Source organism: Myxocyprinus asiaticus, chromosome 5 (genome assembly GCF_019703515.2).
Source record: "Myxocyprinus asiaticus isolate MX2 ecotype Aquarium Trade chromosome 5, UBuf_Myxa_2, whole genome shotgun sequence".
In the NCBI taxonomy this organism is placed as follows: Eukaryota; Metazoa; Chordata; class Actinopteri; order Cypriniformes; family Catostomidae; genus Myxocyprinus; species Myxocyprinus asiaticus.
In genome coordinates, this window is record NC_059348.1 from 43,115,979 (window position 1) to 43,132,115 (window position 16,137).

At 35.7% G+C, this 16,137-nt stretch overlaps 1 protein-coding gene across 1 annotated transcript in view; it reads left to right on the forward strand.

Moving 5' to 3' along the window:
* LOC127440514 (ephrin type-A receptor 3-like) overlaps window positions 1-16,137 on the forward strand; it is a 225,783-nt gene that overhangs the window by 146,361 nt on the left and 63,285 nt on the right. Inside the window, exons 7-8 of the mRNA XM_051697142.1 lie at window positions 1,763-1,925; window positions 4,677-4,785. Of these exons, the coding sequence (XP_051553102.1) occupies window positions 1,763-1,925; window positions 4,677-4,785 (272 nt within the window). The remainder of the gene's footprint in view (window positions 1-1,762; window positions 1,926-4,676; window positions 4,786-16,137) is intronic.

Below are 16,137 nucleotides of genomic sequence, written 5' to 3' on the forward strand. Positions count from 1 at the left end.
AATAGGATGGCAAAAAATTAAGAAAAAAATGCACATGTCAAAATTCCCATTACAGTGCTGATATCAATGCACTGAAGTCAATTATTTTCAATCTTAGGGCACTTAAACACTAGAGTTTACGCTCTATCAGGGAACGCTGTGAATCCATTGATTTCAATGGAGATGGTGCATTGCCATGATATAGAGGGAAAACACAATGGCTTGCAAAAGTGTCACACAGTCCTCTTAGATGTATTTCTTGTAGAAAAAAAAGGCTGTGTATTCACATGATAGAGGTCTTTTTACATTAGTCCTACACAGATGCAGACGTTTGACCCAGTCTTGTCTGGCACTCATACTGGTTGCCTTTTGATGGGATGGGATGTGAGCTCAGACTGAACACACAGATTGATGCCTGGTGCTGATTTCTCTAAGGCACATCATGTCTCATTATGTCCATCCATAATCTAAATTATTAATTCATTCCATTTGTGTTGACCAGACCACTGAAGACACACATAAAACCATAGTTTTTTGTTTTGTTTTGTTTTTTTCACATTTATGTTGCGTAGATCTGAAATTGGACATTACTCTGACAACAAAGCAGAAAATACAGTTACTCTATGCTCAAGGATATCTACTCCAGGAAACTTCAGCAAATGCTTTGTTTCCTGGAGGACAAATAAAAACCTATGCACCCTGACTCCTAGAAAATCGTGAACAGCCAGCCAATCATTTTGGAAGTGACATTTTTAGCCATTTTGCACAATATGCATCAGTACATCAGTGAATCTCCCATGTAGAGTGTGTGAGTAGGTAGTCTTGTAAGTGACTATAAAATAAATCAAAACACACCTTAACACACCTTCACACACTACTGCAGCATCAAAAAGCAGTTTTCTGACTTACGTAACTGTAATCAGACTATAATTATGTCAACAGTGTAAACTAAAGCCCTAACCTGATCTGTTAGCACAGGACGAAAATTTTTACTCAGTATATGCCTTTCGAAAATGACTATCAAAATATGATTCCTGCAGCTTACACTGTTAACATGCTACTGAAATAATATCCTTCATTAATACTCTTATTTCTTATTCTGCAGCTGAGAACCACGATTCTGCTTCTCTGCGTGGTGCCTGTCTGTCAGTGTTACTATCCCACTATTTATTTCACAGCTTTAACACGTGTTAATATATTAAAAATGTTCAGCTAATTTTACTTGTGGTTAACACTGTCTGCAAAGTATCGTATCAAGAATGAACACACTTTCTTGCACCCTTATGATTTCATTTCAGTTACCAAAGGTGTCTGCTGAAAGTAACTGGTGCGAATGCCAGTGTTTTTATAGGTCAAGTGTGCAATTTCTGCACCAATAGCATCACCAAACAAAATTGCAAAAATAATTACTGTTTTAAATATGTTTCCCTCTATTTAAACACTCCCCCAATTTACAATTGGTTAAATAAAGAGAAAGCCCCACCCTAAACTCATGCCAAAGGCCAATATATTAGCCAATGCTGCTTTGCCAGGCTACTCGGGACAGTCAAATAAACAATGCCATGAAAACGTCAAAGAACCACAGTGGTTACACTTTTCCTCATAGATAACCCTGCATATTAAGCTGGGATGGGAGTTTTTCACATCATTTCATGTCTTCTGTGTACTGTAGCCATTACTAAAAGTGGCAAAAGACACAAAATAAGCAAGTTATAATAAATAATAAATAATAATAATAAAAAAATCTCAATGATAGCGTGTCTTGTGATTTGTTCCCTTTTAGAACCAGAGAGATCAGAACTACACAGTTCTGAAGACCAAAGGCCACATGATGACAGTGGAGGGACTAAAGCCGGGCACCATCTATGTGTTCAGAGTGAGGGCACGCACCGACGGAGGCTACGGCAACTATGGCGGAGAGATAGAGCTGGAGACCAGTCATGAAGGTAATCTTACAGCACTTGATGTATTGTTAACATTTCTATGGATACATTCCAATCGCCCGATACCCTTTGGCTCAAATAAACACAGTGGGAAAGAGTTGAGGGACCGGCATTTTTATTCACCTTAATTTACCCCAGGTGTGGTTTCTACACAGTTGTTCCAAATTAACTTATTTTTTCAAACCAAGTGAACTTCTGCTCTGCAATAAAAATCCCTTTCTTATTTAGTACTGTTGTCTTGTTTTCCAGGATAAATGTCTAATCATTTTTAAAACAAGATACATTGACTCCAGAAGCAAAATAGTGTAATATAATAAAGCTTGTTTTCAGACAATATATCTTGCATTAAGTTTACTTTTCATACGCCACTAGTTATTTTTCTTTTATTCCTTTGTTTAAAGCATTAACTTCACAAATTTTGGTTGATTTATGCCTAAAACAAACAAAAATTAAATCAGTTTGCCAATGGGATAGTAAAAATGTCATGCAAGGTATATACTCATTATCTTATACAAATTTGCAAAAAAAAAAAAAAAAAAAACATTTATCTTGTTTTAAAGATGTTTATTGGAAAATAAAACAAAAATACTAACTAAGCAAATGATTGTTTGCAGTGTACATATATCCCCTGCTCAGTGTGTAGGGATCAGTAAACACTGCAATAAGACCATGTGAATCAGATCACAGTTTATGTCTTCTCTCAGCTGTTTCCTCTTTCTTTTCCCTATTTTTCTTCTCTGCACGTCTTCATGTTCCTTTTAGAGACCCTTTCTCGTTCTTTATTTCTCTCTCTCCCCTGTCTTTTGTCCCGTCTTTGTATTCTAACACTTGTTTCCCCTTTCCTTTGTCAAGCAGCTGCTAGGGAATTCAGGGCAGTGCTCTGCATTTAATATGGTGAACTGGTGTGTGACTTATTTACCAAACCTCCTGCTTATACTCTCTGGGAGGGATGCACAGTGTGTGTCTTTGTGTCTCTTGAGGACTAACAGGGCTGTTTTGAGCTAACCTGCTTTTCTTTGATGGGGATCAAAGAATGGAGGCACAATTGAAAAGCCTTTAGGGCATACAGTAAACACAGAGGCCTTGTGGTATACGTGCCTAATTTAAAGCAGGTCACGGCCCAGCGAGCATTTCTCTATAAGCATATCACAGAACTCAGTGGACCTGATCTGCCCAGCTCAAATTTAACAGAGTCCAGTATAGTAATAACTTTTTTTTATTATATGAGAAATGCTTAAGCCTGCAGCTCATAGTGAAATTCATAAATGGCTTACACCATGTGCATTTGTGCATACAGGATGGACTAACATTGTACTATAATAAGAATCATAGTACTATGAATAGCATAACTGCTGAATCTGATAATACATAAAAAAATATTTAAAAGTAATATATGAAGCCTTGACTTAGCAGACTTACAGTGCAGTTGTTCTAACACTGAACTGTTCTCATGCGGGCAACACAGGTTCGAATTTGGCTAGCAACATTTTCTGATCCAGTTGCCCCTCTTCTACATCATTTTCTGTTCTATCTCACACTGTACTGTCACTAATAGTGGTAAAAATAAAGCAAAACAAATACTTTATGATTTATGAAATTCAAATCAAACTCTTTGCATATTGCCTAAATGATTTGGTATGTTGATACAGTCCTGTCTCCGTAAATTACGAGTTCTTGCTGTACAGTGTGCACTGCATAACTGAGCTTGTTGAATGGCGTTGAGTGGAATTTTAAATCAATTCCTGTTGCTGGAGATATTCATTTTCCTGAAAGAGGCGGTTACTCATGCGTTGCCAGGCTTGATAAATGATGTATTTGTTTTGAGTAATGGCTGGATTGCGGCAGCATAAAATCAATATACTCGCCGTGAAACTTTCAAACTGAGCCTGTTATTCTCTCTGTTAACATACCTATTTGGATGGCATGCGTAAATTATAAAATTCGCCTACATGTTTAGTGGCACAATACAGCTGACTCTGGTCTTTTGGAGTGAAACAAGCAAAGCTTGATATATTAAGGTTTATACAATTTACAGTATAAACAACACCAAGCCCCTTATATTAGCTCACAAAACATACTTAACATTGAAATAACAGGTTGATATTTCTCAATTTTTGCTCATTTTAAGAGAATTTATTATAAACCAAATCTGAACATGACATCGTGCTTTAAGTTTCCGACATGAAAAATTTTACTTTTTTTTTTTTTTTTTTTTTTGGGAAGGGGGTTCAGAGACCCCAGGTATAAAATGTGAATAAATGCAATTAATTATGTTAATATTCTGGGACTGATGTACACGCTGGAGCTGTATAACCTACCAGTTGTCTATTTTTGATTTGTGTGTTTTTGCTGGGGTCAAATTGACCAGAAATAATGGGATTTTACTGGGTAAAAATTACCTTTCTGAAAACACCATGTCTACTTTGTGGTAAAACAGAGGGTTAAAGTGTCGATAATATCTGTCCACTGGGTTTTGATTTGGTTAGAAGAACATATTAAAAGGGAAGGGAATATAAATGGCTAATTTTCTGAATTATTAGTACTTCGACATAGAGCTCTGGGGTCTTTTACTCTCTGGGACCTCCGAAAGTGAATCTCAATGCAAAAAATAAATAAATTAATAATAATAATAATAATAATAATAATAATAATAATAATATATATATATATATATATATATATATATATATATATATATATATATATATATATATATATATATAAATGTATGTTTCTCTCTCTCTTTCCCTTTAGATATGCTGGCCATTGGGGATCCAAACCAATCCACTATCCTGGCGGTGTCCATTGCTGGTGGCATTGTGCTTCTTATCTTCCTAGTGGCCTGTTTTGTAGTGAGTGGAAGGTAAGAATGGACTTCATTTTAACATCGCTTGACCTTTTGCTTCTGCCCTTCCTTTTGTGAACATATACTGACCCTGAGGGCTGATTTTACAGAGCAAAATACAACTTTTCTATTTACTGTAGATCTGAGAGCTTTAGACCTGTGGATTCTTCGATGCCAAGACATTTAAAAGAATTACAATGCTTTATACAGGCATTCTCTGAAGTGTGTCTCATAGACTTCTAAAAACCAAGAGGAAATCATTTGAAATTGAAGTCAGAGAAGGCATTTTGCACAGTAGCTCATATAGTCAACAATAGTTGAAGCAGAAAAGATGGTGGAGCCGGTTAGATGAGACTTACTGAGCCTATAAATTAATGCTGATAATAAATACACTCTGACTGAATTAAATAGCAGTTTCTTTCTCGAACAAAACTCACCCGAAGTCTCTAAAAACATTAGTATTGATCCGACGTGATTGCCTATCATGCTGAGTGCCCTATTCAGTATTGACTGGGGAAAGAACTAATCAGCCTCACGTTGGCCAGCAGAGAGTGTAAATGTACTGTAGAAACACACACGTAAGGCATTCATGTGCAACTAATAATTCATCACAAATGTCTTAGCTAAAACAACACACAACAATAAATAAGCCTGGAATATGTAGATGTGCTCTGTGTAACCAAATTTTAATCAGTCAACTTTCTGGGTGTTCATCATAGGGTAAAATCGTGGTCATTAAGCCAGCCGTGATGTAGGTTTTACCCAAAAGTAGTTGTGGTACGTAATGTGATAGTGCAATTTTTTATTTTTTATTTTTTTTAATTATTTTTTTTACTGTTCAAAACTGTAATATATTGCAATATTTTACTTGTTTATTTTTCATCTTTATTGGACATCTGTGCTTTGCACAATGTGTGCTGAATTTCTTGCTTTACTTTATCTTAGAGCCATAGAAGCAACCTAGAGCATCTGCACACCAGTGTCAGTAAAAAGAAAAGAAAATGGCTTGACGGAATAGCACACTTTGGTTCAAGTGGGTTTATCATTACATGAAAACCCTTGCAGTCTAGCAGTGCATAGGATCTATACGGATATCTTTACAAATTAAATAAGTTGTAGACTTTTGTTGATAGCTCATTCTGCATTTTAGAATCATTTTGGTTGAATAGAAATAATTGTGTGCTCGTTGATGTAATGGTGCAGTACATTTCGTCCTCTCATACAATTGCTCTGAGTGGTGCCCTTTTTCTCAAAGTAATTGATGCAGTGTTGTGAGGTAAAATATTGTGACACTTTGAAACTAATGTCACTGAATTTTTTTTTTACTTGGCATTAGACTATTCATAGTGTCATGAGGTAAAATGTTGCAAATCTTTGAAACTAATTTGAGAATTTTGATAAAAATATGGAATCTTGGCATTAGACAATTGACACATCTATTGTGAGGTAAAATTGAAAGTAATTTGAAAATGTAACTAAAAATATTGATTCTTGGCATTAGAATATTCATACAGGATTATGAGGTAAGATATCACAAAACTTTGAAATTAATAAAAAAATGTAGATACAAATATCAAATCTTGGCTTTAGACAATTGATACAGTATCGTGAGAAAATATTGTGATACTTTGAAACTTATTTTAAAATGTAACTAAAAATATTAATTTTTGGCATTAAAATATTGATACAGATTATTGAGGTAAGATATTGCAATATTTTGTTACTAATTTGAAAATGTTTCTTGGCCTTAGACAATTGATACAGTATTGTGAAGTAAAATATTGTGATACCTTGAAAGTAATTTGAAAATGTAACTTAAAATATTGATTCTTGGCATTAGACAATTGATACAATATAGTTAGATAAAATAAGGCCCTACTTTGAAACTAATTTGAAAATGTAGCTGAAAATATCAATTCTTGGTGTTAGACTATTCATACTGTATCATAAGTAAAAATATCACAATAATTTGAAACTAATTTGAAAATGTAACAAAATATTGATTCTTGGCATTAGACTATTAGACTACAGTTGTGTGTGGTAAAATATTGCAATATTTTGAAAAAATATCGCTTTTTTATGGTGGTCGTGAAGTCAAGCCGAAGACAAAATAACAATTCAGAAACACATTAACAAATCGTAAAACACAACGGCAAATCCGAAAACAAAAGAGCAAATCAGAAAACACAACACCAAATCCAGAAGCAAAACAACAAGTTAGAAAATACAACAGCAAATCAGAAAACAAAACAGCAATTCAGAAAACACAACAGCAGTTCAGAAAACACAACAGAAGTTCAGAAAACACAATGGCAAGACAGAAAACACAACAGCAATTCAGTTGAAATGGAAAGGGTAGTTACCATACTGTAGCTTCTCACCTGATTGGTTGTGTAGATGAGAACTAGTCCTTTCCTCAGGACTGGTTCTCTGCCCACTTGCACAATTATTTCAAAATTCATTCCAAATGTACACTTACTGAACATTGTGAGTGGTTTGTTACTCAGTAAAACAGTAACGGGACACTTTATAACACAGAGAGCAAAAACAGCGAGTGGGAAAAGTTTTAGGTAGGATGTTCGTCTGGTGTGTAAGGGACCGTCTAAAAATTCCACAAACTGCGCTAAAACGCTGGTGTCCAAGCGTTCATTCAGTTGACTTGCATATTCTAACATAACAAAAATTTCTACAATTTTTATTTCTACATTTGAAGCCAGCATGTCCAATTATGAGTACAGTGTTAAATTATTTTAGAAAAAAATAGCTGAAATTTTACCAAGATTATATTCATATTGTAAAGGTTGTAGAAGGCTGCTATTACATATGCTGATTTACTCTGGGTGAGATTTTCCCAGGATGTGGAATTATAAATTTTTTTTTTTAAATATAATAATAATAATAATAATAATAATAATAATAAAACCAATAACAAAACAATGCAAGTTAGTCATTCACACAACTGGCAGCCTACTAAAACCTCTGTAATGTAAAAATTACATCTTGATGAATTTTAGTGGTGTTTTTTCTAAAATAATTGAATACTGTATTCATATAATTAGATATACTTGGAAAATCTATCCATTTACAGCAACCGAAACCTTTTTAATTAGTTTTATTTTTTAAACAACCAGGTTTTTTTTAAGTTAGGACATGCAAATTGAATGAACGCTTGGATGCCACCAACGTTTTAGCGCAGTTTGTGGACTTTAAGATGGTCCTTTACACACTAGATGAACCATGAGACCACAGATGAACATCGTACCTAAAACTAACTTTTCCCTCTTGCTGTTTTTACTCTCTGTGTTATGAAGTTTCCTGTTACTGTTTTCCAGAGAGAGAAAACACTCCAAATTATTTAGTTTTTCAGTCAGTGACATTTTGGCATGGATTTTGATAGCTGTGGTACCTACCCTTTCCATTTCGACCAAATTGCTGTTGTATTTTCTGAATTGCTGTTGTGTTTTCTAACTTGTTGTTTTGTTTCTGGATTTGGTGTTGTGTTTTCTGATTTGCTCTTTTGTTTTCGGATTTGCCGTTGTGTTTTATGATTTGTTAATGTGTTTCTGAATTGTTATTTTGTCTTTGGATTTGCTGGTATGTTTTTAGATTTGCTGTTTTGTTTTGCACTTCACGGCCACCCTACTTTTTCCTCCACCCCTACCTACAAACCAGTGAAGCTTCATGATTGACTTGTCAGAGCTCTTTCATCTTAATCCAGATTGAAAGCTGGAAAAAAAAACTCAATGCGGTAAGAAAACATGGACTGTTGATTGGTGCTCCTCTGATTAGAAAACATCCAGATGAAAAGAGCTGTGTTTTTGTGTGGATGTGTTTTTGTGAGCCAGATTTTAAGAAGACATATCGAAGGAGAAGAGGGGAAAACAAATGTGGTGATAGACAGAAAAGGAGAGAAGAGACAAACAGAACATTAAAGAAATCCATAGTTAGATAAGGCCGTGACAATGGAAGAAAAGTATCTGAGATATTGATTACCTGGAGAGTGAGAGTAAAAAGTTAAAATTTTGAGCTATGACAAAACAGCACAACTACAAGGTCATAAAGTCAAATAATTCATTAGTAAATCACAATGAAAAAAAAAACAGCATTAAAAGTTTAGATTAAGCTCCATTTATCTTTGGCATTATTAGACTATTATTTTTGTTCATACTGTACTTAAGGCTAGAGAATGGAACAAAACTGTAACCCTAAGTATTAAACTTCGATATGTAACTTGTTGTTTGTGCTATGAACATGAATGATACCTCAAAGGAGGAGAGTTGTGCTATTATTTTTTGAGCAATCAGATGTACAGTACAATTTTTGCCTGGCACAATAAAAAAAGGGACCCAAGCCATATCTTGGGACCAGAATATAATTTTTACTTGGACCAGTAAAGAACAGTTTAGTGTCCACCAGATCACCTTAGCAACCACCCATAACAACCATAACACACTAGCAACTGCATAGCAACACCCTGGCAACCAGCAACAACATCCTAGCATAGAGGCAGCAGTTTTTTTTTTTGTTTTGTTTGTTTTTTTGCATATATACATTATTTCTTTTTGAAAATGTAGAAATCTAAATTTCTTTGTTTGCAGTCTGTTGGAGCTGGGGTTCAGTGGGTAGTGCATGTGCTCAACGGGTACTAACGACTGGGAACCTCCTGCGAGTTCTAGCTTATGGACTTATCGAACATCACTGCTGCTCTCATCATTGCCAAACAGTTATTTTTGTTTTCAACTTATGCAGAAGTTGGAAAATATATTTAACTCCCACGTCAAATTCTCTTTATCCTTTAGGATTATCTCTTTTAAGCCATATCCTCAGTGGAGCACCTAATTGTCTAGCATGCACATCACACCTACCAATTTTTGTCTTTTAATTAAAAAATTGTATTTTCAGCAGCAAGCAAATCAAGCATTTTATATATATATCTTTTATATATAATTATCAATAGCTGCCATATTTGAAAATATTTAAATAAATGAATCATATCGAGGCAGTATTATGCATCTTAAATACTGTATATAATGTGTGTTTCCTACAGTATGTTTAAACCCCACTACCCCATTTTTATTGGTGCTTACAGTAAGGCAAAACATCACTATTAGCAACTATTTAAACAAACACCTAACCCTAAGTATAAAGTATTGACATTTAACTTGTCCTGCAATGTTTGTGCTTCAGACAGAAATGATACATCAAATCACACAGTTTCAATGACAGATGATAAAATTGAAGAAAAATTCCTATATACTTACAACTAAAGAGGAATCCAGGACATATCTAGGGACCAGAATATCATAGAAGTGGGCTTTTTTGACTTCGGCCACTTAGCAACCACATAGTAACCACCCAGAACTCCGAGAGCAACCACCTAGAGCACGTTAAAAACTGCATAGCAATCCCATGGCAACCAACCACAATGCACAAGCATTGTGGTGGCAACTTTTGCAAGGGCAAGCACCACTCACATTTTCTTCAGAAAATGTATTAATGTTAGATTCAGTCTGCTTATGAATTGAGAGTTAATATAACAAGATCATCATTTGAATCATTCGCTAATGCCCTTCATCATGCAAGGATGACACAGATGAATTTGTCTGTGTAATCAAACAGGAAGTGCACAGGAAGACTTTTAAGCTGAGCTACTCAGAAGGAAGAACAAACTCTTTGTCACTGAGATATTATCTGCGAAGCATCTGGTATGGGCCTTGGGTTATTCTTAAAACGTAAATGATGATGGGAAAGCGTGCTCCATACACACACTAATACACATTCTGTACTAAACTGCACCTAGGAACCTGAAGAGAACTTCATGCGCTTAAACATGTTTTCAGTAGTTTCCATCATGTTTTCTGCCAAACAGATTTTAGCACTGGCCTATTCATAATGGATTTATGCATAAAATGTTCCAATTAATCCAGTTTGGCTCTTTTTTCTCTACCCCAGCATAAATGCATCTGTGCCATGAGCAGACTCACCAAAGGATCTTTTCCGAGAGCGTTCGCAATTGTAGCACAACAGACATAATGACATTTTAGAGCCAAAAGGAGCTGTACCATTCTGTCCTATTTCATACAGGGTCGGTACTAGTCTATCACCTGCAGGGCCTTCTCTGTGCATTCTGTCTCACTCTTTCCTGCTGAGGAAAAATAAAAAATAAACCAGCTTAAGCTGGTTTGCTTGTCTTAGATGGTTTAAAATGGCCAAGATGGTATTTAGCTGTTCTGACCAATTTGAGAGTCTAGCCAAGACCAGCAAACCAGTTTATGCTGGTTTAAGATATTTTTTGTTTTTAGCAGGGTTTGCATTGCACATGCACAAACAGATACACACATGCCTACTGCATGCTAAAGGTGTAATAGTTCTCACATCCTCTTAATGTGATAGACTGGTTTTTCACTACAGTATACTCGCTGTGTAAAGCACTCTTTGGTAGCAGTAACAGTTTATAATTGTGTCAACAGGCTGGCTGGCACTATAGCTTAGTTCATTTTGAGCAGCGAGATCTAAGTAGAGGCTGAATTATAGCAGGCTCAGCACAAAAGAGAAGTAAACAAAGAGATAATGAAGGCAAAGCAAGCTGCCACCTGTCAAGCACAATTACACAGGGAGAGAATGCTACACCTCTAGCTAGAAAAGAGGTGACAGCACTGTTTGTGTGTTTTGAGCATTGGGCAGATGGGGAAAGAGCACACATTTCCGTGTACCGTAGTATTTTTCTAAAAAGGCTTTACTGATAAACATATATGACTGTCCATATGACTTTATTTATTCTGTGGAACACAAAAGTGTTAGGCAGAGTAGCAGCCACAGTCACAATTCACTTTAATTGCATCATTTTCACCATACAATAAATATTTAATTGCATCTTTTTTTTTTTTTTTTTTTACATACAATTCTGGCTAACATCTCCCTTTGTTGTCTACAGAAGAAAGAAATATGAAATCACTTAAATAACTGACATAAATTAATATGATTTCACTTCCCCTTGTCTGATTTGTATCCTTACTATGTTTTATGGACAGTGGGCCCTGCTATGAGGGGGGCCTGCTAAGGTCCTTTATGGTATTGTCTATTCACTGGGCCCAGGGGACGAGGGCCCACCCATTAATTTTATTTTACACATTTTAGTGATGGCCGTATTCAGGGTCTGCTTTGATCTTTAATTAAAATGTTCAACAGAAAAGAACATGCCATCATGTTTAGTCTAATTTCTAGCATCATTTGAAAACACACTCTATCTCCTTCCTTTTTCATTGGGATGACCAATGGGTATGTTCCACTGGATCTATCACGTGCATGGCTCCTGCATAGATTAGGGTGGACCAGTTATAATGTCAGAGGTCAGACTGCTTAATTAATTGGATTCTGACTGGTGTACTGAATCAAACTAATAAAAACCGGCTTTCAAAAATAGGATCATTATCATCGTAATTTTCTCTGCTGCATTCTCAATTACCTTAATGAATAGTGAACAAATTGGATGTTTCTCCACACCTATCAGAAACACATCCTGGAATTTAGCAGATATCTCCATTTAATCTCCTCACTTCACTAATAATGACTTTGGCTAGAGTAAATCTTTTTTTTTTTTTTTTTTTTTTTTTTTAAACAGCAAGCGCAGGCCTTAGAAATCTGCCAGATCCCTTCCAACAGAGAAAGGAGCCAAGTCTCAAGGAGCTAACAGAAATGAGGGATCAAGAGATGAGGGACGAGTGTTTTATTTCACAGTCATTTGGGCTATCTTTTATTGCATGATAATGTAATGACCGCACAGAGCAGCATGGGGTTATTTTTCCACTGGCGGCTCCTGCGAGTTAGAGCAGTGGGTGTCGTTGATTGCCATTAATCTGAAGAGCCACTCCGTGTGATGAAAGCGTGGGGTGAGTGAGGTAGGCATTTCTCCGTCCGGCTCCATCCTATTAGCAATGTGGCAAACACACTGAGTGATTAAAAGTAGTCTGATCATGGAAAAAAGCCTGTTGACTATGCTAAACAGCCCTGCTGAACAGCCACTGTGGCCAAACTCAAATTATGGAGCTCTGGATAGCCTCTTTCTCACAAATCTAGTGATCTGCCTCCATAGCCAACATTTTATGGCATCATATACTGTAGGCGGCTGTGCCAAAAGGTAGGCAGCTTAATTGTGTTACCTTCATAAAGCCCAGGTCGTTTTTGCGTGTTCCAGATCGTGCCTGGTCAATCACGTTGCCTTTGTGAGTATACTCTTCTGACCATTAGCGAATAATTGTGATACTCTTTTAGTAGAGTCAATGGCCAGCGCATGCGCTGTCGATGTGCACAGATGATGACCACGTCAGCGAGTCGAGAAAATCTGGCTGGCGCGCTATCAGGCCGCAACACGGACGGCAAAGTATACTTTGGCCTTAAGATACCTTGTTTTCAGCAAATTCTGCAAAAAGCAGCATTGCATGTATCCTTCACAGATAAGGTTAACTCATAATGCACTGCAACATGATCAATTAAAAATAAAAATAAAAATAAAAAAGCCAACAATGTGAAAGAAATGTTGATTATAAATATACTTAAAAAATACAATGTGTGTATATATATATATATATATATATATATATATATATATATATATATATATATATATATACGGTATGTATACAGTATATATGTATATAAATAATAAATAAATAAATGTCATAATTTATTTTTAGTACTTTTCAAATTCCTTTTATGTACAGATTATACTGTTTTAGCCTTGTCCCAGACCAAGATTTTCATTATTAAACTATGAAAATCCATTATAAAACACACATTATTACATTATGAGACTAGTGATGTTTGCAGAAAACAAAGATAAATTAAGGTAAATATCACTTTTGAGCAGAATATATTTTCCTCTCAAATTTCGTTTATTGAAATCAATTGTGAGTCGAGTCTCCCATTTGCTTCACGTGAGGAGTGCAATTTGTATGATGCACTTTTTTTATGCCTATGTAGAGTGTCCCAAATCAGTCACTTTTCTTCCAGGTTTTCTTCCAGTTAGGATGCTGCCATAGAAGGCAGGTGCCTATGTAGGCAGTAGGCAGTGAGAAAAATCACTAGTTTTTTGGAACTGAGCTTCTCTCTCTGGCTCTCTTTTTCATCTCCTTTGGTTTCGATGTTACATTCTTGAGAATAATTTTGTATAGAGGCTGTCCTTTGTTTTTGTCTTTTGTTCAGCATTGTGTGTGGTTTAGATGTTCTGAAGCCTGGAAACAAATATGTTCCCCCTCTCTCACTCTCATAGTGAACAAGTGCTGTCATTTGTTGAATTTCTTCATTACTGAATGTTAACAGGATCTTTCGCTTAATTTTTAGATTTGTTCACCAGTAATAGAGGCCACATTAAAGCATTTACTTTGATTCTGACTTCAAGACTGCCATCTGATCTGAATCGTTCTGATAGAGTTTAGACTGTAATCAGTTGTTTTTTGTAGCAGATGCTTTTATCCAAATCGAAATAAGGAACAATACAACATAAGCGATTTATCTTACGGAAACAGTAACTTGAAAAGTGCTGCATTAGTTTAAATTGTAGAACACTAATTTTTATCAGCTTGTACTGTATGGTTCCATGAAGAACTTTTAAAATCCATGGAACCTTCCCATTACACAAAAGGTTCTTTGTAGTGGGGAAATTTTTTTTTTTTTTTTTTTTATACTGGAAAAAGTATAAAAAATTCTTTAAAATTGTTATTTTAAGAACCTTTCACTGAAAGGTTCTTTGGGGAACCAAAAATGGTTCTTCTATGACATCGCTGCTAAACACCCTTTTTGCAACTTTTATTTTTAAGAGTGTAGGTTCTTCAGATCATCAAATTAGTTTATGGGTTCTTTAAATCAGTTTAACAAACAACTAGAGAATTAAAGAAATAGAGAGTTTTTGTGGGACTTAAAAAGGTTCTCTCATGCAGGATCTAAAACCTTTTTTCTTTGGGCCAATTGTTATTAAAAGTGTTCATGTAGTTATCAAAAATTGTTCTGTTTTTATTTAAGTGTTAAATCTTTAATATAAATCAATGCAGTAATTAATTAACATGCTGGTCTCATGATACAGCCAGCTTTATGAACTTCCATAGCTGTAAGAATTGGCTGCAGGCATATTGTAGAACTACAAAGGTGACTTTGTTTCCTACGTTTTCTTCTCGTATTAATAAAATGAGAAATCCACATACTGTATCAGCTTGACCGTGGCTGTTTTGTGTCATCAGCATGTGCGGTTATCTCAAGGTCATGTGTTTATTGCCAAATGAATGGCTAAGGTTGGTCACCTACCGTTTTAATACTGTGGAAAACACAAGGTAATCAAACAAGCAATTAAGCATTATGAGCGGAAATAACTTCATGCTGTGCCCTTTGTGGGGTTCTTTCAGGCTTTATAGCTCTTCCTCAGCCTAGACACACTCCAAACAGGAAGAAAAAACATTTAACACCGCCTGCTTTTCCTCACACTGGGACGGACAATGTTTAAAAATGAAATAGTAGACCACAGTAGGTCAGTCCAGAGGTCAAATATTTGATATTGCAGCACGTGGAGTCCTGAGATAAAGATATATAGGATTTGCATTACTTTGTATTATATATTTGTATTATAAGTGTATTATATTTTAATTTATTGCTATAATTTCAAAGGGATAGTTGAACATTCTGTCATCATTTACTCACCCTCATGTTTTTTACAAACCCAAAAGAAGATGTTAAGCAGAATGTTAGCCTCAGCCACTGTTCACTTTCATTGCATCTTTTGTCCATGCAGTGAAAGTGAAAGGTGTCTAAGGCAGTTTTTCTGCCGAGCATATTCTTTTGTATTCCGCTGCAGAAAGAAAGTAATACAGGTTTGGAGCAAGATGATGATTAATGAATAATGACAGAATTTTATTTTTGGGTGAACTATCACTTTAAGTTTCTGATAAACTGACTAGTATTTCAAAAGGTCATGACTTGGAGCAAGCAGTCGCTGATTACTCATTAGTGAATGGCTTACTTGATGCCAGCGCTCTTCCTCCCTTTCCTTCTACAGTCGTCTGGTCTGTGTTTGTAAAATGAGATGCCGGATGAATTAAACCAGATGAGGTGATTGTAATTCTACACACTGCTGGAGCATGAGGGTAAGGGCATCAGCAGTCATGGGGATATCTCCGCCATTTTTCCCACCTAATTGCAAGTCAGTTAGAAACAGTTGGCAAGGACATGTGGCTAGGGAGGCTTTAATGGAGATGAATGCAATGCCAAGAGGACTGAAGGAGAGGAGAACCCCTGAATTTCCTCCTATTTGTGCAGTCCACTAGCACCAAACCCTCACAACGGCTTGCTCAACTTTTCCTTCTGAATGCCATTAAAATCTACTTG